Source organism: Typopeltis vanoorti, chromosome 7, assembly GCF_054136105.1.
Source record: "Typopeltis vanoorti isolate ZY-2024b chromosome 7, IOZ_Tvanoo_1.0, whole genome shotgun sequence".
Lineage (NCBI taxonomy): Eukaryota > Metazoa > Arthropoda > Arachnida > Uropygi > Thelyphonidae > Typopeltis > Typopeltis vanoorti.
In genome coordinates, this window is record NC_143555.1 from 26598305 (window position 1) to 26620604 (window position 22300).

The following is a 22300-nucleotide window of genomic DNA, read 5'->3' on the forward strand; positions in this document are numbered from 1 at the left end:
TGGACTCCATTGCGGTGCCTGTATAATAATAATAATTTTATTATAATAATGTTCAGTATATTATTGTATTCTTAAATAATTGATAATATAAAAGTAGCCAGAAAATGAATTTAATTACTTAGAGCAATGTATTTGACCGACTAACATCAATGAATGTTGTGTGCATTGTGTATATTCTTGAATGATTCTGAAAAGAGAAGTTGTTTTCTTTTTATGTGTGCATTTTTTTGTGGAACGAAATGAGTGAACCATTCCTGCCAAAAAATGTTTTTTCTCCAAGCATTTAAAAAAAAAAATATGCAGCCTATGGATTTACAAAGTAATGGTAAATACAAATTTCCTCTTGGCAGTTAACAGGAAATAAAATTCAAATGACAGAATAAGCATTATGTATTGGTGCTTCAGTTTTGCATTACTGACATTAATGAACTCAGTTTAGAAAGTAATAACAAATAGCCAGATTTTGAAGGTATGGGAAGCAAAGTAATACTACGAAATTTCATCGTGTAGCATAGTGCACAAATAGCATAAATAGACTGCATGTATAAATGCATGTAATCTTTTGCTAATTTTAGAAAGTCAGAATAAACATTGATATTAGCTGAACTACTTGGCCTGAGTGATTAGTGTATCCACTCTCCATCCAAAATGCTGTGGGTTTGAATCCTGCCATGGGCATGAATGTTTGTGATTGTCTGTGAAAATACTAGTGGTAGTCGTGGGCAGTGGATGGCCTGTGTAGATGATGCAGTTATCTCTAGTTGGATTGAATGATGTAGATGGAGAGTTGTAGAGTAGGTGCCCTCTGTTGATGAGTCTTTGGACTCTTTGAGGTGTCACATAATAATAATAATAATAATAATAGTATTTCTTAACCATCTAAAGGCAAACAAGAGAGGCTGCACTTTCTAGTAAATTGACAAAAGAAATATAAATATCGATCCTGTTACAGCTAGGTAAACATAAACAAGAGACGATGTATAGATATGTATTACATCGATTAGGATGTTTTTCTAAAGAAAAAGTAATGCATTTATGTAAGGCACCATACTTTTTTTTACCAACAACTTTATGATTCTTTCCATTAAATTACATTACATTAAACTACATTTGTGCCATTAAAAGTTAAATCAATCAGTCATCAACTTTAGGAACTGTTTAGTAAAACTATGGATTCATAGACATTTCAGAGGAGAAAATGTGCAGTTCCGTTTAGAATATATGTAAGATAAAAGATGGTATTAAAAAGGTAAATTTGTCCTTGGCATTACATTACATAAGTGGGCAATGTTAGATGCACATTAAATCTTTTCAAAAACACGTCAACAGATTACATCTCTCTTTTTAATCATCACTAACCCATGAATAGCACAATTGTGTTATAGATGCTATGACCTCTAATGTGTAATCTAATATTAGCTTATTTATTATTGTATTAAAGTATGAAATGGTAACGGTTCAAATATGCATGTGTGTGTATATATATATATATGTATACCGGTATATACATTTGCTTTCACATGTGAATCAAATGCATGGCTTGCTGATTTTTGTTATTGCTTTTGCAATTTAATTTCTGAAAAAGTGTTTATCTGTTAACATTGGAATCAAATATATTATATTTGTATTTTCAACAGAATGATGATCCATATTCTTATTATCTTGAATGGCATCAAGATGACATCATTGCCCTCTTAAACCAGATTCCATTTTGTGCTGTTTTTTCACAGATTTTACAGATAACTATGAAAGACAGTATGTATTTTCAGTTCTCTGTACTTAAATGTATGTGAAAGATAGAAGGAGAATTAGCAGTCCTCTTTAAATTAAGTCAATGGCCGCTTTTGACTATTAAAAGTTTAATTAATTTATTTTATTATATTATTTTTTTTGAATATTGTATAATTTTTTCATATTTTCAAACTGCATAAAAATTCTTAGCATGTTTGATTTTTAAATCTATACAAATCATTATTTGTATACCTAATTAATTTATAAAATAGAAATAAAAATGGAAATTAAATAATTGATATTAACAAAAATAATAGATAAAAGGAAATCTCTCTCTCTCTCTCTGAGTAATAAAACAAGTGTATATGGAAGTGGAGAGGATCCAAATCTCACTTCATTGATTACAACATATAAATGGATTAGAAATCCCATATATAAGGGATTAATTAGAAACATACACACTGGTTTAGGTCTTCATTATTATTCATAATAGTGCTTTTCACTTTAAAGAATATTTTGCTGTATTTTTAATCACCCTCACACTACAAAATTGCAAATGTGGTAGGAACGTAATACCGAATTTGGTAGTACCAGAAACACTTCATAATGCAGGTGAAAAAAAGCACTCTCTAGGGTCAGATAAAAAATTAATCAGAAAAAGTCACTCTAAATGTGATCTTAGAAACAGTCTTTCAGATCTTTGGTAATTTAATGCAGCTGTATTTGTTGAGGCAGTGCTTCATAGCTGATACTAATTCTTAAAAAATAGTCTACAAAAATACATTTCACTATAGAAGAAGAAACTTGCCCTTTTCTAGATACACTAGTTACATGATCACCAAATCATTCATTATCCCTTTCTTCTTTATAGGAAACCCATCCATATACACTGGATGGTACTTATATGACAACCACTGGATCATACCTGCCATCAGTGCCTTTTCATTCTCCAAGTATCAGTGTCATCCACTTTGTGTATTAAGTGCCTTGTGTCTGAAATTAGTCTACTCTGGACAAACACTCTTAACTAACCTCTGCCTTTAAGAACAGACAGTGTGTGATCATGGGTATGGTAAGTCTGGACTGACAAATCATGATTTGAACATTTCTTCTCACATGTTTAAACAGAAGGGGACAGCTTTACTGTGCAGAAGTTGCCATATGTGTGAGAGGTTATTTTTAGAATCACCATCAGTTATGAAGCAATCTTATCCTCAAGAAATATGGCTGCATTAATTTTCCAAAGATATGGGATACTTGCATTCTAAGATGGGAGACCATCATTAATTTAATCATGACTTTTCCGATTCTGTTTTCATCAGGATTTTGAAGGGACACAGTTAGTTCCTATTTCAGTTGCAGGTGTGAATTTTTTCTGTGACTAAGTTCTGTGTCTACAATGTTATGCTCTGAGGATGCTGGTTAGAAATATGGCAAAATATCATTGAGATCAACAAATGAATTATTTATTTACTTTCTCATAACATTGTTTATACTGTGAAGCACTTATTGAAGTGTCTAAAAATCCTATAATACTCTTATACTAGAGGGATGAAAGTAAAAAAAAAGGGGGGGGGGAACATTGGCTGTATCAAAAATAATCAAAGTTGTTACAGCAGTTAAAAAAAAACAAAAGCAGGTGGCCATTTTTATTTATTCATTGAATTCTGTGACTGGTGATTCCTTAGTGCTAGCTTTGGCATAGTTATTCCACCTCTTTCTCCTTATTTAGGTATGAGGAATCAGGATTTCCCAGTCCTTTTCCAGATCTACGCAGTTTTGATTTACTTTCAAATTTTGAAATTATGATTGTACTATTAAATTGTCAATAATACTTACTTAAACCAATTTTTGGTATGCTGTAGTTTCTCTTTTAAACTAAAAAATATTTCAGTATAATAGTACAAAGACCTTTGCTTTGCTCTTTATGCAGAAAGATGAATTTAATATTCATCAATCTTAAAGAGGTTGTCTCATACAGACATGTTTAAATAACTTTCCTGAATTATACATGCAACAAAAAAATTCAAAAACTCCAATATATTTCATCCAACGTTACATGGACAGAACATTAACTACATTCAAAACATGAATCACAATAATGCGTATACTAGATCATGACTCGATTTCAGCTGAAGTATGATTAGAGTTCAAAGGAACAGTTATAAAAAAGTTGCATAAATAAAAAAAAAATTAACAATAATTATTAATTTAAAAAAAAAATTGTGAACAATTAACCATGATCACTTCCAAAAATTTAGAGATTATCATTCAGTCTGATCAATTGAGGTTCAGATGATTTCGTAGTGTTTAACTTGCTTCTAGGAAAAGATGACAAAATTGGAACTAGTTGGAATGAACATTATTCTTGTTGAGAGGCTTATACGCTGGTTAAACATGATAACTAATATTTAAGGAATTGACAGCGTATACTTTGCTGTTATTAGTACTTGTGTGCACGTGTCTTTGTAGTAAGTTCCCAAGAAGATGGCAACGTGACGTTTGCCGAAATATCGGAAAGTATATATTAAAGTTTATTTAATCTATATTTCTAGTATACGCTGTCAATTCCTTAAATATTAGTTATTATAGTTGGAATGAAGTAGTTTTGTTTGGTTTCAAAGAACTGTGCCTAGTGCGAACCACATGAAAAGCACGATTAGACTTCATGGATTTTAAAATGTAGTTAATATAGTCTTGATTATTCTTCAATTCTAATCAAGGTAGAACAGCCAGTCTGTCCAAAATAGCAAAGATCACATGATTAATTGTTCACAATTGTAAACAAACCTGTTACCAAAAGGTAGCAGGTTTGTTTACAATTGTTGTGAAAATACTAGTGGTGGAGACAAAGAGATGGTAATGTATCGTTTATGGATGGCAGAAAGGAAAATAGTTTCCAAGCCAGGTTGAAAGAAGAAGTGAATAGATTTGCAAAGAATCGATGCTGTTTGTTTGGAGGTTCCTTTAAAGTAGGGTGTTGAAATTTTTTCATAATGAATTGTAGTCTGGTAGAAGGATAATAATTATCAGTTATTTTATCTAACAAATGGGAATCAGGAGAGAAGATGATATTACCCATATTATGTGATGAATGATAGTAGAAGGACAAGAGAATGTACCTGCTAGTAAAGGTTGGCTTCCTATAAACTGAAAATTCAACATGACCTCTAGGATTTCGAATTATTAAGGTGTCCAAAAACGTTGATAGTTATTGGATTCACATTCAGTAGTGAACTTGACACGCAAGAAGTTTATTTTATTATTATTACATGACATCTCCAGGGAGTCCAAAGCCTCATTGACAGAGGGTACCTACTCTACAACTCTTTGTCTCCACCACTAGTATTTTCACAACAATTGTAAACAAACCTGCTACCTTTTGGCTGGAGAGTGGATATGCTAACCATTCAACTAACCGAACCAGCTCATTTTCTGCAGGAACTGAAGTAATTCTGACTCGGAGTAAGACTAGACTGCAAATATATTATCAACAAAACATAACTATATACGAGGTTGAAGAGATAGTATCAAAGAGTTGATTTTCTTGATAGTCAGTTAAAGTTGTGTGATAGGACTGCCAATTTCTGTTCCTTCTATTTGTTTGATCAACTTATTATGCCATGTAAAATAGCTTGCATTGATGGTGAATTTGAATAGGAGAACTATGTCTTTTGGGAAATCAGATTGTAAAAACTGAAGAGTAGTGGTATGTTGGTGATCTTTTATGTTCTCTATAACAGTCAAGGTGTTTTTAATATATGATCTGGTGTGGCCAGTGAGATTCCAATGATGATGTTTTGTAAGGTAGTAAGTGGGAGAGCCAATACAATCTACTATTGGGTGTAGCGGATTGCCATTCTGTGTATTTTAGGAAGACCATAAAAATGAAGTGAAGAGGCATGATGGATTCATAACCTCTCAACAGTAGTGGCATATTACAATTGTAAGTTGTATAATAATTTATTTAATTTATTCATTTGACTTCTTGTTGTAGCTTTTGCTCATAACACAGTATGTTGACCTGTAGGTATCTCTTAATAAGATATTAATTTTATGAATGTACTGGATGCGACGGGAAGTATTTGAACATCCTTTGTATTCAGCGGATGCGAGTCCTTGTGACTTCAACTTGTTCCCCAAAATGGGAAAAAACCTTTAAAAGGTTTTTCAAGCAGTAGGTCACACTATCACTGATATCAACAGGCAACAATGTGGTATCCAGTGGCTCCCACAAATTTGGAAAGAGGTGCAGGAGATTACATTGAAGGGATGTAATTATATAGACTTTATAAATAAACTATTTTACATTTTGTGCTTATGTTGTCACTAAATTATTTACAACCCTTGTATATGGGTATGTTTTGATGATGATATATTTGCAGTTCAGTATTTTGGATATATTTTGATGATATATTTGCAGTTCAATATTTTGGACATATAATCAAATGGTGATAACATTGAGAATGAAATATATTCCTGGAAAAGTAGAAGGAAAACGCATGAAAGGAAGAGCAAGATGGATAGACCAAATCCAGATGATCTGAAGATTTTTCCTTGGAATAAGTAACTGCCATGTTAAGAAATTTAACAGATAAGCTTAGGTGTTGATAGTTATTCATGACTTATTTTTTAACGGTATTAACAACCCCAACCAATTTTATGAAAGAGATGTTTTATTAACTGCTTATATTCTGCTGAATTTCAAATCAGCATCATCGGAGCACAACACACTTGTGCACGTGACAGTGAGTGAGTGAAACAATACAATTGCAATGGACAAAAGATCTAAAGTCCTATTTTTTGGCACCCTCTGATGAAACATGGCCTTCGCACCACTTTCAAACCTCATGTCAAACTAGCAGCTCTGATTCACTTGCCTAAGAATAAACTTCACCCTTTAGCACACCCAGGAGTGTATGAAGTTCTCTGTGACTTGGTGTATTATGGGCAAACAGGAAGATCAGTTAACATCCTCCTGGAAGAACTGAAAAATACATTCGTAACTATTACTATAGCAGGTAAGGACTAGCAGATCGCTGTTGTGTCCCTCTTTCATTAATTACTTTGTTAATTATGCTCCTATGTTATGTTTGCCCTATGGTGTCACATGGTACTGTCTAAGTACAAAGGAATTACAAAGGAAATCCAACTGCAACAAAGCTTCTGAGGTTCTTCTTCTCTTAAGGTCCTAAGACGTTTATTTGTTAATGCTGCACCACTTAGGACAATTAGTTTAAAAGTGGAAGTCTTAAACGAGAAGAGGATACTCAGATATACCTTAATGACTAACAACTTTGCAGTCGTGATCATAAATTCACTACTTATTTCTCCTGCCTAGGTACATTTAACAAGCGGTGCATCGGATAGTACATACAGACAACTGAATTAGAAGAAACAAAAGGTTTATTCAACATACTAACATTTATACAGTGCATGGAAATTTGGCAAAATTCAAATCAATACTACAAAATATTGTGCAAATATAATCAGCAAATGTGAGCGTTAAGTCACTTAACTCATATAGGATCGGCAATTGTGCTGCTCCAAACTACATCGCACATAAATTCTTCAAATTCCTCTCTAATAAAATGTAGTTAACATGTATTAGCTCCTTATACACACACATCCTTAGTATAATACTCTTAAATTTACACTCATTTCCTTTCACAGTTTATAATATGCTACAGGCCTATCCTATCTCTGTTTGAGTCCTCAGATCTTGAATTACATATCATTCATTCACATTAATTAACAAGAAAATTTCACGATACCATTTTACAGTGGGTTCCTACGCTTGTTCCTTTCCTTTACTCATCTCTGGATCCTCTAAATGATTTCTACTTGCTGGGGAAAGTATCTGGGATTTCTCAATCATATACAGGCCTACTCGTTTCCAGTAGGCCTTCTTTCGTTCCCTCTTTTCAGGGAGATGCTTGTGGTAAAGTAACTCCTTCGACGTGAAGCATTCTGCATAGACTCTGAGCTTTTCCGCAAATTACCTCTTCTCTTCAGGAATAATGTTATTATTCTCCTCGCGTTTTTGCGATACATAACCTTTCCTATAGACACGTCGCGCTTTCTGTTCTCTTCTGCCAGGAATTGGGGCAGAGATTCCCTTCCGATTCTGTAACCATCCCTCCATTCGTCTTGAGCAGGATAAAATTGAATTTCATATTGAAAAGAAGAACATGTAGGAAAGTTTTAAAGCAAATAAAAGTTGAGCAGCTCTGAGATGAAAACTTTAGACTAAAATACAAACATTATTCAAGCAAAAAAAATGAAAGAGTTAGAGAAGAGGAACCCAAACTTGGAGATTCTATGGCAAGCTGACATATTCACAAGCCTTGAATAGTACATCGACTGATTCAGCTAGAGAAGCATGTGGTGAGGTTGACTGCAAGGATAGAAAAATCAGAACTCCATGGTGGACACAGGAAGTTAAAGAGGCAGTCAAGGAAAAGAAAAAGGCTTGATCAAAGGTTCTGGTGAATAAGTCAGCTTATGCTCTTAGAATACAGATACAAATGTCAGAAAGCTAAACATTGTGTAAAACTAGCTAAACAAAAGCCATGAGAAGATTTTGGTAAGAACAGAAAATAAATATTAGGAAAATGGCAAAATATTATGGAGGCTCTTGAAAAAACTCAGGAATGGAGGATAGAATTCTGTAAAAAGAATTAAAGATGATAAAGTTGACATGAAAACTGGAGAAAACTGTTGCAGTAAATGAAACAAGCATTTACAGCACAGTGGTGAAAAACACCCAACAAGCATGCCAGGAATACATATCCTTATTTGAAATAGAAAAAAAGTCATCATAAGGCTGAAATGCAGAAAGGCAAGTGAAGTAGTCTTTTTACTCCTCTCCATGCTTAATGATAGATGTATAAAAGTTTTGTAGTGGTTGCAACGTACAGTTCTGAAGGCCTGGACAGATGGACGAATTCCAAATGAATGGAGTAGAGCACTCATACCCATACACAAAAAGGGAAATAAAGCTGGATATGAAAATTACAGAGGTATTTCGCTATTGAGTGTTCCTGGTAAGATTTATACAAGTATATACTTGAGGAATGGTTGAGAAGGGAAGCTTGGTGAAAATCAAGCTTCCCTTTTCAACTTTTGGCGTCCTCAAAAACTTAACTACTAATAGTCTACTGTTGACTGGTAGCCTTACCATATCATAAACATTCAATTAACACATATTTTATAAAATGTATGTATATGTGTGTGTATATATGTATATATATATATACTGTATTCTTACAATAAAGTAAACTGATCTGATTTTCTCCTTCCATCGTTTCCGACCGTAGGTGACTTTTGTAGGCATTGCCCACAAAGTATTCCTGGTGAGATTTTTTTAATTTTTATTTTTTAATTTTATTTTATTTTTACAGGGTATCTCACCATTGCTTTCCCCAACCCCTCAATTTTATCTTGGCTGGGACGTATTCATGACTGTAATCCATGTGTGTCCATAGGGCCAGTTTGCCTGTTCTGGGGGGACAAAAAACCTGAGTTTCCAGGTGAAAAAACCCCCCATACCTCCTTATGAGACTGGCTAACTTACCTTTAGTCGAAAGAGACCAGATTAAAGGTTCCTCACGTCATTGGTGGGAATTGAACCCAGATCTTTCCAACCAAAGGCTTTGTCTGTACTGACTGAGCTATGGAGGCTCTAATAAAGTAAACTAGAGAAAAGAAAATGTTATTAAAGGAAATCATAAGGAAGTGAAAATACATTATCAATACCTTAAGTCTGCATCATCAACTTATCATTATCATACCTTGGCAAGATGCTGGCAACCTTACCTATCACACTGTTATCTTTTACTCTCTGACCAGCCTCATGACATCCTTACATTCTTCTTGTTACCAGTCAGATCATTTGTGCCGACTATCGCTACCAACTCGTTTGCTTGTGCACTCGTCTTATCCAATGTGTCAACCACCTTACTCATTCTACATGACACGCTAAAGGAGTTTAAGGACTCACCTGACTATTCTGTATGTGAGGTGTTTAATTCCCACTTTCTTCTCTCTCTTTTCAGAAAATATTTTTCTTTTTCTTCTTTTTTTCTATCCAGGACCAATATACACTCATGGCTTTCCTGGTGGTCATTATCTGTTGTTTATTTTCATCATATGGTCCTTTTGAGTCTGCTGAAGTGAGATGTGACGAACATATATTGATTATATGGATAGTTTATGTTCTTCAATAGATATATATTATATTACACCTAACATAACCTAACAAGCTCCCTTTCCAAGTATACTGTGGGTGTCGGTTTTATTGGAAACTTGAATCACAGCCTCATACAAGTCTCTTTTGCTGCAGAACAACTTACACTTTCTAGTTCACAGTCTCATATCCTTTGGCACTACAAGGATGCCAATTGAAAGGAACTCCGTGACTTCTATTCCTCCTTTCCATGGTCAGACTACTGCTTTATTTCTGATCCAAACACTGCTCAGACTGAATAACAGAAATCATCCTCACAGGAATGAAGTCTTTCATCCCCTATTCCAGACCAGACTCTCAGCCACCATCCAGGCCTTGATTCTCAAAAAAGTGTGCCAATGCTATGAAAGAAAAACCTCTGCTTACCACAGTTGGCTGAAGACCAAAACTCCAGCTACCATCTGCTTATACTGCAGCCCACAAGAGTTGTAAAAGAATCATCACCAAGTCCAAGTCAAACTTTGAAAGGGCCAAATGTTGCAAACTCACCTGCTGAACCAAAATCCTATTTGAGATTGCATGCTGCTATCCAGACGAGGGCAAATCCAGCCAATTAATGATCTCTCTCTCTCTCACACAGGCTCCACTTCAATCCCTCTGTCATAGACATTCAGTTTCTGCCTTGTGCCTCTTCATGATACAGATACTTTCATGGACAGTGCTCTGCTGAAGTGGCCATTACTATTCTTCCACTCTCCTCCAAAATCATTAAAACAAGAGCACTACTAACCAACACCCTTTTACAGTCCATCTTAAAACTGACCGAACCAACTTCACTGCCTCCTCTTTTGTTTCATCTCCTTCTGCTCTTTGGAACAGTCTCCCCTCCCTGAAGATCAGTTCTCAGATGTTCAAACAGAATGTGAACAAACTCCTCCTTTCTTCTATTCCTCTTCTCCACACACACAGCACTAGTGTGCTATAGATCCTGCTGGCTTTCATGCGTGGACCAGATAAACATAATCAATTATTAAAAAAAAAAAAAAGTCAAGTTACAAAGGGAGGAAGACACACCATAAGATGGTATGCCTTCAATGCAGGCCCTATCAAGTGCCTGTTCTCTCCAAACTTCTCCATGGCATGTGTCCAGAGATGGGTAATATAGATCATGAGATCTGTTGTAAATCTTTATTGGCGAAATCTATACCTGTGGTAGTTAATTAGTAGATAGTTTTCAAAATGTCAAAGAAATTGACTGTTTATTAGGTCCATTATTTTGGAAAAAAAAAAAAACTTCTCAAATTAATTTTTTAAAAAATTTATTTATTATTTTTTTTATTTTAGGAATTGGCTGTATATTGAACTGCCTCTATTCCCTAGGGTAGATGCCAGTTGAGTCTACCATATGTAAACATGATAAAGAACAGATGTTAGTTCAGGAGCATATCTTTTGAGTGCAGCTGGTGGATTTCATCAGGACTAAAAGCCTTTTAGGTGTCCATGACACTCAGAATTTTTCTGATGTATTTCTACTGGAAGTCTGCAGGAGGAATAAGAAGCATCGTTCCTTGGAAAGGAGGTGATAAGAAAGAGGTGGATGTATAGATGGACAAAAGCTTGAAATCGCATCACAATTCTTGATGGGATTTCAAGAATTGTGAGCTTTGGTGTATGCAATGAATGAAACTGGACATTGTCCCAGGCTTCTCTTGAAGCAGTTGTTTGTTTTTTGACTGACCTAACACACTTTTTTGAAGAGTATAGTTTGGATATAGAGCAGGAATTTTATTAACTGTCGAAGTCTCACTCTATATCATTCTTTCTGCTACAAGGGTGGTAGCTGTGCTTTTGTGTGATCTGATATTCCTTGCCAGTTGCTCCCTTTTGACCTTCTGTGGGTTAAGATTCCCCTGCCTCATTAGGGCTCATTAATCTGTTGTCTCTACCATCCTGCAATTCTTAAAATCATTCAACACTCTTTAACTTCTTATCTGTGAAGATTGATTTTGCACAATCCAAATTTCCTAACAGTTAAATCACCTTCCTTAGCAACTTTGATGTCCACAATCCCAGCTGGCTCCCTTTTCCAATTTCCACTGACAAGCTGGATGAGGAATGAAAACTTCCATTCCAACATGGAAAATTTCTTTATCATTATCACAACACACATTTTGATCTTAAGGATGAAAACAGTAGTCTGACAATGGAAAGGAGTAAAAGTTTCAGAGATCTTTGCATTGTTGTAATTCCAAGATACATGAGATGGTGAATGGTGGAGAGGGGGAAGGTTCTATAAGAGATAAAACTTGAATAAGATTGTGGTCTGAATTACCAAGGGGAGCAGTTACCTCACCAGTGTACCTGGAAGGATAACTGGCTAAGATAAGATACAAAATATTGGGTGTGTGGAGAGGATTGTCAGGGTTCCTAGTTGGACTATGAATGATTTTGTTTAAATCAATTATCAAAACAAATATCTCTGCTTCTCTTCCAGCTTGTCAGTGGAAATTGAAAAAGGGAGCCAGTTGGGATTGTGGACATCAAAGTTGCTAAGGAAGGTGATTTAATTGTTATGAAATTTGTATTGTGCGAAATCAATCTTCACAGATAAGAAGTTAAAGAGTGTTGAATGATTTTAAGACTTGCGGGATGGTAGAGACAACAGATTAATGAGGCAGGGAAATCTTTACCCACAGAAGGTCAAAAGGGGGCAACTGTCAAGGAATGTCAGATCACACAAAAACACAGCTACCACCCTTGTAGCAGAAGGAATGATATAGAGTGTCATTTGGACAGTTATTATGATTATTGAGATAAAGATTTCAGGTTCAGTTCAGAAATAGGTGTTTTTTTTTTATGTGAATCCCATTCACAAAAGTTTCTAAGCTAAGCCTGTAAGTACTGTAACTATGGATTTTTTTTTATTCTGTTTTTATTTTATTTGATGCATGGTCTTGGAAGCTCTGCTCTAGAAACAAACATGCATCTTTTTCAAGCTACCTCCAATAAACAGGGCAGTGGTCTAATAATAGGCAATGAAATTCATCTAAAAACCAAAAATGGAATCTTTTCAAACCACCTCCAATAAGCAAGTTGGTAGCCTAACACTAGGCAGCAAAATTCATCTATTTTAAGATAATTACAAATATCCATGCCCATAGCAGGATTCGAACCAGCAAACGGTTAGTTGGAGAGCAAATACATTGCTGCAGACATCTAAACAAAGATGTCTGCAGGTAATGATGTACATCATGATGTTGATACCATAAATATTGGTGAAGTGAATATTTTAATAAATTTAAAGAAAATTTTTTTCTTTAAATTTTCATTTAAAACGTTTTTGGTGAGGTTTTGGTTTAACTTAAAATAATGTTACACTTATTTAGGTTTACTTTCACGCTACTATGGCAAAGTGAAGAGAAAAAAAAATATCACAGGAACAAGGTGCTTAAGGATCAGAGCTGGATAACTGGGAGGAGACCTCGATGTAGCCTTTTAAGGAATGCAGAGAACTGATTTGGATTCTGACTGTCCAGTCCTCACCTTGTTCTAGGTATCTGCCTGGATTCTGAACGAACAGTAGTGGGCTGGCAAATTTCCCCAACCAGATTATATTCTTATTGGCTTCCAAAATATAGTACAACATGACAGAATTTCATGCCAGCTGGGACTATGGTTAAACATGATCCTTGTTATTTTCTTTAGAACAGTGCAAAGTCAGCTACTGGAACAAATCCTACAGCATACCCACTCACCATCAGCAGAGTTGAAGATTGGTACTTTCAATGTAAGAAGCATCGATGGAAAAGAAGTGGAACTGGCAGAAGAGTTGAATAAGTACCAGGTCATCGTAATAGGCATGACTGAAACAAAATACAAAAACATTTGAGATCTTTCTAAACAACAAATACAAGCTGTTATGTTTTGGCAATAACAATCAGGGAAAAGGAGTAGCTGCAGTATTAAACAACAAATATGAGAATAGCAGGGAACATCAAGTGTAGTGATATTGGGCAAATATCAGAATAGGGAACTTGACACTGAAACTTTCATGAAAATTTATGCATTAGGTCATACAAAAAATTTACTATAGAAAAAGTAGAGAAATTTTTTAAGTCACTAGATAAGAGATTTAATACAACAAAAAAAAAGGAAAAATTTGGTCCTTATATGAGATTTAAACCCATGCAGGAAATGATTGCCAGACATTTAAAAATATTTTTGGAAAATTTGCAGAAAAGAGCAAAGCTAACAATAATGTTAAGTGCTTGCTAGATTTCTGTTCAGGACACAGACTATGTTAATAACTCTATGTTCCAATATAAAAATGTGGACAACTTCACATGGAGAGAAGATGCCAGAAATTTTCATTGACAATGTTATTCCTGATAACTATATTTTCCACTGGTTCAGGACATGAGTATACAGAGGATTTGAAATTGGAAGTGATCACCATTTAGTGTTGAGCAGGATAAAATTGAAGATATTGAAAAGAAGTGGCTAAGAAAGTTTTAAAGCAACACAAAGTTGAGCAGTTTTGAGAAGTGAGCTGTAGATGCAAATACACCAACATTATTCAAGAAAAAATTAGAGATCAAAAACAAGAATCAAACTTTGGTGATTCACTAACAAACCCTGAAGAAAACATTGATTGATTCAGACAGAGAGATATGTGGTGGGGTTATCTGCAAAGTTAGAGTAATTAGAACTACAGTGTGTGCTCAGGAAGTTATAGAGTTAATCAAGGAACAAAAGTCCTGTCAAGTAAGCTTTTGGTATTAGAGAATACAGAGAAAAATGTGAGGAAGCTAAGCGCTGTGTAAAACTAGCTAATCAGAAGTCATTGAGAAGTGAGCTGTAGATGCAAATACATGAACATTATTCAAGAAAAAATGAAAGAGATTGAAAACAAGAACCAAAATAAATATCAAGGTAGCAAAGTATTCTGGAGGCTATTGAAAAAGCTTAAAAATGGTGTTAACACTACTGTAAAAGGAATCATAGATGATAAAGGTAACACGAACACTGAATAGTAGTACCAGGTGTCTACATTGGAACTCCCTAGTTTCAACATGTTACTACTACTTAAGCGTATGGACCATGGTGTTGAAATTATACAAATAAGAAGGAACACTCACCAATTTTTTGTAAAAAAAAATCAGTACACTTACAATTAGCACACACAATGTCAAGTCGATAGTCTTGCTTCAGATAACTGGTTGGAGATATCAGGGGTGATGGAGTACACAACAGCAGAAATGTGATGTTTCAGGTTCTCTAGGCTGTCTACATTAGTTGCGTAGACTGTGTCCTTCACATACCCCTACAAGAAAAAATCATGTGGGGTAAGATCCGATGATTGTGGTGGCCAGGGAATCTGTCCTCCATGTCCGATCCACCATTGAGGGAAGACCCTGTCAAGAGTTTCACAAACCTCCAAATGCCAGCATGGTGGGGCACCTTCCTATTGTGCAGTTCTCTTTGAAGTGTTGAAAGATGAAATTTTCGAGGATGTCAAGGTAAATCATCCCATCGATGTTGCTTTGCATGAAAAAAAAAGGGCAAATGATAGTGTTTCATATTACACTACACCTTGGAACTGTCACACTTGTATTCCATGACACAGTGAGGATTTTCACTTTCCCATATCTTGACATTGTGCCTGTTCACTTTTCTGCTGACATGAAAATTGGCTTCATCCAGAAAGCATTTTCAGCTGCAAACATTACTCATTGTGGCTTATCATTTTGCTTGATTAACTGCAACACCTGCACACCTGCACTTTGTACGTGTGTTGATGTAACTTATGATGACAATCTTGTGAATGCTGGGGTGAGGTATTTGCAGTTCACATGACACTCTCCTAACAGATTTTGTCGGACTTCATTCAGAGGTCTCGCAAATCCTCTGTATCTTCTTTTCCAATATTGGCTGCTTCCGTCCTGCATATTTTGAAATGCTTCCTGTTGTTAGGGTCGGGTGATGCCTTTTTGTACACCTTATGGTACTTACACTACACTGCTTTAATTGATTTCATCTCATCCAACCACCACACAACTTGTGCTTTCTCTGCCCCTGATGGCATCTTTAAAACTATGACAGCCCAGTCTAGCAGCATCACTGCATTGCAATTCAGGAAAAAATTCTGGTTGAAGCTTCTTGAGTCTTTGGAACGTTTGAATAACCCAAATTTTCTGCATTTCAATTTTTTACCATACTTTGAAACTATGGAGATTCAATGTCGATACCCTATATATTTTGGGTGTCTGGAGTCTGAAAGACTGATAAATGCAACAAGCAATGACAATATTATAGTAGAAAATCCCCATCAGGAATATAATCAGGAATATGTACCAATATTTGAAGTAGGGAAAAGCCATCAAAAACCTTAAATGCAGAAAGGCAGTTTGAGTAGATGCTATTGAACCAATTATGCTCAAGTATGGAGACAAAAGTTTTACAGTGGCTACACTGCATAATTAGAGAATCTCTCATGGTATCCCCATGAAAAGGAAAATAAAACTAAATGCAAGGATTAGAGTGATTTCCCTAATGAGTGATCCTGGAGATTTATGCTAGTATATAATTTGAGAAATAGCTAAAAAAAGTAGTGGAGTGGAAGCTTGTTATTCCTTCACAATTTCCCAAGCAATAATGATATTCCATTCCTTCATTAAACTTCATTAGACTATTGTGATCACCTGCCTTATAATTCCGCATGTGTTCCTATTTGGAGGGAAAGCTTGTTGTAGAACAAGTAGGATTCAAATATTTATTTGAATACAAATATTGGATAAGTCATGGGAATATAAAAAAGATCTGTATTTAAGTTTTATAGATCTGTAAAAGGCATATGACAAGGTGCCAAAAGAAAATATGTTGAAAACACTAATTATATGAATTATATGGTGTAACTAGGAAAATATATCAAGCAGTTTAGTCTGTATTTGAATTGCAAGTCACCAGTTAGAATCAAAGGCGGTACAGGAAGATGATTTTATGTTAAATCAGGTGTTAAGACAAGAATATACATTTTCTTAAATGTTATCTATATGGATGGCATTATAGACACAAGTGGCATTAAACCTGATTTCCAAATTTCAGATTTTAATCTCTGATGATTATGTATGTGAAGTTATATTTTTAAATAAATCCAATTCTAAGTCAGCAGGATTTCCTGACTAAATTGAATAACTGCTGTAATAAATTTCTTTTGAAAATGGCAGAAACATTGAAGACATCAGCTGCTTTCTGAATGGGGATCCTGTGGGGTAGATCAAATATTTCATCTATTTAGGCACAATTTTTAGTGAAGATGATAAATTGAAATGGAAAGATTCAGAATAAGTAGCAAAGTTAGTATGGTAGGAAGTAAACTAAATTAATTTATATAGACTAAGAGAGAAATAAGTCAACACACTAAACTATCTGTATACAAGACTGTGTTCAAACCAATATCTAATAGCTAGAAATAAAACACTTCATCAAAGACTGGGGCCCACAGATATGAGAGTTTTGAGAAAGATTAGGAGAGTGAACAGATGGCATCAATGGCAATATCATATTAAAAACAAAGATTTTAGGAAAGACCTTGACATTGTTAGCATTCAGGAATGTGTTAGCAGAGCTATTGTCAGGTGATATGGTCACTTGAACAGAATGGGACAGGATAGCTTAGCAAAATAAGTGTTCTTTGGCAGGCTTGCAGGAAAAAAGACTCAGAGGAAGACCAAGATAAAGGTGGATTGATACAATAAAAATATACCATACACAAGAGGTTGGTTGATCAGCCTATAGTACATTAGTACTGTATATGGTTAGCGGGTTGGAGAAGGAGGAACTTGTTTATATTTGATTTAAAAACCTGTATGTTGTATTCCTTGGGAAACACAACAAGGGGAAGGCTGTTCCACAATTCAGCAGTTGCAGGGATGAAGGAGGAGGAAAAGAAACCTGTTCTCTGGGTTTCAAGCTTTACTGTGAAGGGATGTTGAGCAGCAGCTGCACGTGTTTCAACGAGCTTAGTACTAAGTAGGGGAATTATTGATGCTATTTCAGATGAACATGAGGAGTGAGTTGGTAAGAGATGAGTTATTAATTAGTCTGATTCCTCTCCTCTGTATTGAGTCAAGCATTTTTAGGGAGATTTTAGGGTCCCCATCCCATATGTGAGAGGAGTATCAATAGCTGGGTAGATTTGTGATTTGGTAAACACAAATTATTCATGGGTGAAGTAACACGTTGAGCAAAAGTCAAATCCCAGTTTTTTAGAAGCTGAGAATGAAATGGTTGTGATATGTTGTCAGTGTAATTCCAAGAAGAGAAATCTAATTTTGTCTGGAAATTTGGATGTTGTCAAAAATAATACTGGGAAAAAATGGTTCTTTTTTATGAGAGATAAGACAGAACTGGGTTATATTAGCATTCAAGTTGACAAGGTTATCTGAACACCATTGGAGAATGGCTTTGAGATTAGAATTGAAGGAGATGGTGGTTGAGTTGTGTAGAGTGAGGTTTATCAAATATAAAGGAGGAGTGCAGTGTGCTGTCATCTGCAAGACTGTGTATTGGGTTGGAGGTCAACTGAAGTAGGTCATTGATATATGGCAGGAAGAGGGTTAGTGAGATGACAGAACCTTGTGGAACGCTGGCATTAGTTGAATGGTGGGAAGATAAGGAACCACCACGCATAGCGAGCAAACAGAAAGCTGGCAATCCAGCTACATCGTTTTGTCTGTCCTACAGAGGACAGACCAAATGATGGTAGTTTGCCTAGTAAGCCTTTGTGCCAGACCTGGTCAAAAGCTTTGGAGATATTAAGTGAAACCACTTGAGATTCTCCAAACTTATCCATTGCATTTCTCCAGAGATGGGTGATATATGTGAGCAGATCTCCTGTTGATCGGCAGTGATGCAATCCATACTGCTGGTTGTTTATTAGGTGTGTGCCTTCGAGGTAGTGTAGAAGTTGGGAATTGATGATTTTTTTCTATTACTTTAGACAGGACTGAGGTGAGTAAGATATGGCATTGGTTGTACGGCAGTGACTTATCGTCCTTCTTGGGAATGGGTTGAATATAGGCCAATTTTCAGGCTGTGAGATAGATACCAGTGGAGTAAGAGAGTATATACAGGTGACATAGGAGACAGTTCTGATGTGCAAACCTTCAGGACAACTGGAGGAATGCCATCAGGGCCAGGAGACTTTTTTGTGTCTAATTTCAACAGTATTTTTCTGATCTCTTTCTGGCAAAAGGATATAGTGGACATTGAATGTTGGCCATCTGGTATGGTTGGGTGTGTGTGTGGTGGTGGTGGTGGTGGGGGGGGGGGGGTATTTACCATTGTCAGTTATGCATGCATTTGCAAATTTCCTATGCAGTGCATGCATCCTGGCCTCCATGGTGGCTACTAGTGGCATCACTTGGTTTTTGTACTAATTTAGCTTGTTTCTAGTCTATGATCCAATTGTTTTCTTCATTTTGTCATTTTTCTTCTAGTTGTTTTTGAAGTTGATGGCTTTGTTCCCCTCTGGGCAAATGTTGGGATGTGATAATATTGGAGTTTTGACTGATAAGAGATTAGTTTGGTGGAAAATTGTTGATTAGAAGTTAATAATGGTACTAATTAGGGGAATTCATAAGATTTAAGTTAGTTTTAAAAGTTTTTAAATTAACTTTTAAAGGGGGTTGAAATGTATCCCTGCAAGGAGACTACTGTATTAGGAATTTGATGATGAAGAAAAGGAATGATATTGGAATTCAGTCATTACCTTTGAGCTTGATAAGGAAGTCACAACATTGAGTTTCCTGTGAGCTAATATAAAGGTTGTAACAAACATAAAAGAGAAACAGAAAAGAAAAGTAAAAGAGATGATAGTGCTAATTTAAACTAATGATTTCAATAGTGAAAAATATAGTAAGAGGGATATGAAAGGCTTAATGAAAGAATCAAGCAAGAAAGGTGAGAAAGGAAAAATGGTTCATTTTGCCATGATATGATACCTAACTCATTAGCGTTAAGAAGCTAAAGCTATGTAGAAAAAGTGCCATGAAGTTTTGGATGTATAGAGTGAGTTCGATGGTAAAAAAACTTGCATAATAGGAAAGGACATGAATGGATATGACATCAGTTGCTTAATGAATTTAATTATTGGAATGAAACCTAATGCAGAGAGTCAGAGAAACTAGGAAGGAAGTCTTGGAAGGCCTGCTGAGGGAGCATGTGTATGTTCATCTAGGATGAGAAAGCATAATTGCCATACAAATATCATTGGGTGCCCTTATGAATATGCTGATGGGATGGACCATGTTTTGGGTATTTTGAGCATGATGGAAAGGAAAAGGGAGAGCTGCCATTTAATTTAGTCGAACACTAAATATACAAGACTGCGTTCAAACCTATTTTAACTTATAGATCCGAGAGCTGGGTTAGTAATGAAAATGTGATAAAAGACTGGAGACCACCTTGCCATTGTTAGCATTTAGCATTGTGGTAGCAGAAGTAATCCCAGATGGTATGGTCACTTAAACAGAATGGGAAAGGAACGATTAGGAAAATAAATATTCTTTGCCAAGTTGGCTGGAAAAAAGACCCACAGGTAGTCTAAGATGTAACTGAATTGATACAGTAAAAAGTGCCTTAGAAGATGAGATCTGATATTGTTGCAGTCTTGACAGATAACAAAGTAATTTGGAGGAAAATTGTTCATTGGAAGTTAGTATGATGTAACTTTCTTATGTGGTACAGCAGAATACATTACCATCTGCTTGTTCCTGAACATTATCTTTCAGTCAGCCTATGGCACTGCTTTACTGCTGGACACTTTAAGGTACTGATCTACAATATATTTGGCATGCCTTTGAAGAGTATTAGTATTACTCACACTGTCATGTGGACATGGCAACAGCTACTTCAATTCCCCAGTAAGGAAGGTCGTGATATTTCATGAGGCAGTAATTTATCTATTACTTATTAGGTTTAGTTGGCATCCTAGTTTTTATTGGTTTAAGCACTGCTTGTGTATAAATTAGAGGTATATGTTTTTGCTGTTGTCCACTGAATTTGACTTAACTAGTTCACGTTGGGGCGATCATTGCTTCATCACTGCGAACATAACCATCTAGCGAAGTGAGTGGAATTACTAGCAGTGTTGTTCCTGCATGTCGTTGGACTTGCCACTTTTCATGACGGTTTCTTTGATTGCAACTAATCCTGCATAGCAGAGGTGGGTGTGAAAAGGAATATTCTTTTCAGAATACATTTGACTCCTGAACAACGTGGGGGAATAGGGCTGCTGACCCCCCCCCCCCATGCAGTTGAAAATCGACGTATAACTTTTGACTCACAAAATTCTTACCTACTAATAGCCTACTGTTGACCAGAAGCCTTACCGATAACATAAATAGTCGATTAACATAAATTTTGTATGTTATATGTATTATATACTGTATTTTTACAGTACTGTACCCTATTTATTGATACCATAAGTTTACATCATCTGTTTACAGGATGAATCGTCTATCAGTACCTGCATCAGTATTGTCTTATATGATACAAAACACTGTAGATGCTGTATGTATTACTAACAATCGATATCAAGAATGAAAGGATAATGTGGAAAAAAAAATTCATATTTATTGACAGTTATAACGATTCATGTATTGATAACAAAGAAGCAGCAATATGATTGCTCTATAGTAGTCTAGCCTACTAATGAATGAATGAATCTTTTAAAAATTTTATTTTATGCTAATTAATTGATTAAATTCAATTAATTAATTAATCATAGTTAATTTTATGCAGTTATGATTTAATACTGCTGGCCTGAATAGTTAGCATATCCTTTCTCCAGCCAAGAGGTTGCTGGTCCGAATTCCATCATGGGCATGGACGTTGTTGATTGTCATCTGCGACCCTACCATTTCTAGCACAAGGCTTCACTCCCAATGCCCAGTGAGGCACAGGAGTGACCATACTACGTCTATGGATGTCAAATGCGAAAGGCGATTTAATATTTAATACTGCATCTTTACATTTGTATACATTTCTCTCGACTGTTAATGGTACCATGGACGGTCTGTAAGTGTTTGTGTGTAAGTTTTGGTACTTTTAATTTTTTTATAATAATTTATGCATATTGATGGTAAATGATAAAATAGACTAGTATCTAGATATATTTTATGCATTCATTACACGTAACTTTTTCTTAATTTTTTAGATATTTCTAGGTTAAGTGATATGGCTGTGAGTTTTTTCAAATTGTTGCAGATCTCAAATTTTTCCACTAGGGAGGAAAAAAAATCCACATATAAGTGGACCTGTGCAGTTCAAACCTTTGTTTTATTTGTTGTTCAAGTTTCAACTGTATATTAAAAAACA

General features: G+C 35.4%; 1 protein-coding gene across 3 annotated transcripts in view; it reads left to right on the plus strand.

The window, feature by feature from the left end:
• Nucleotides 1-22300, plus strand: part of Epg5 (ectopic P-granules autophagy protein 5) — a 923436-nt gene that overhangs the window by 245506 nt on the left and 655630 nt on the right. For all 3 annotated transcript variants that reach the window (XM_090395201.1, XM_090395199.1, XM_090395200.1), the window contains exon 9: nt 1638-1755. In XM_090395201.1, the coding sequence (XP_090251327.1) occupies nt 1638-1755 (118 nt within the window). The remainder of the gene's footprint in view (nt 1-1637; nt 1756-22300) is intronic.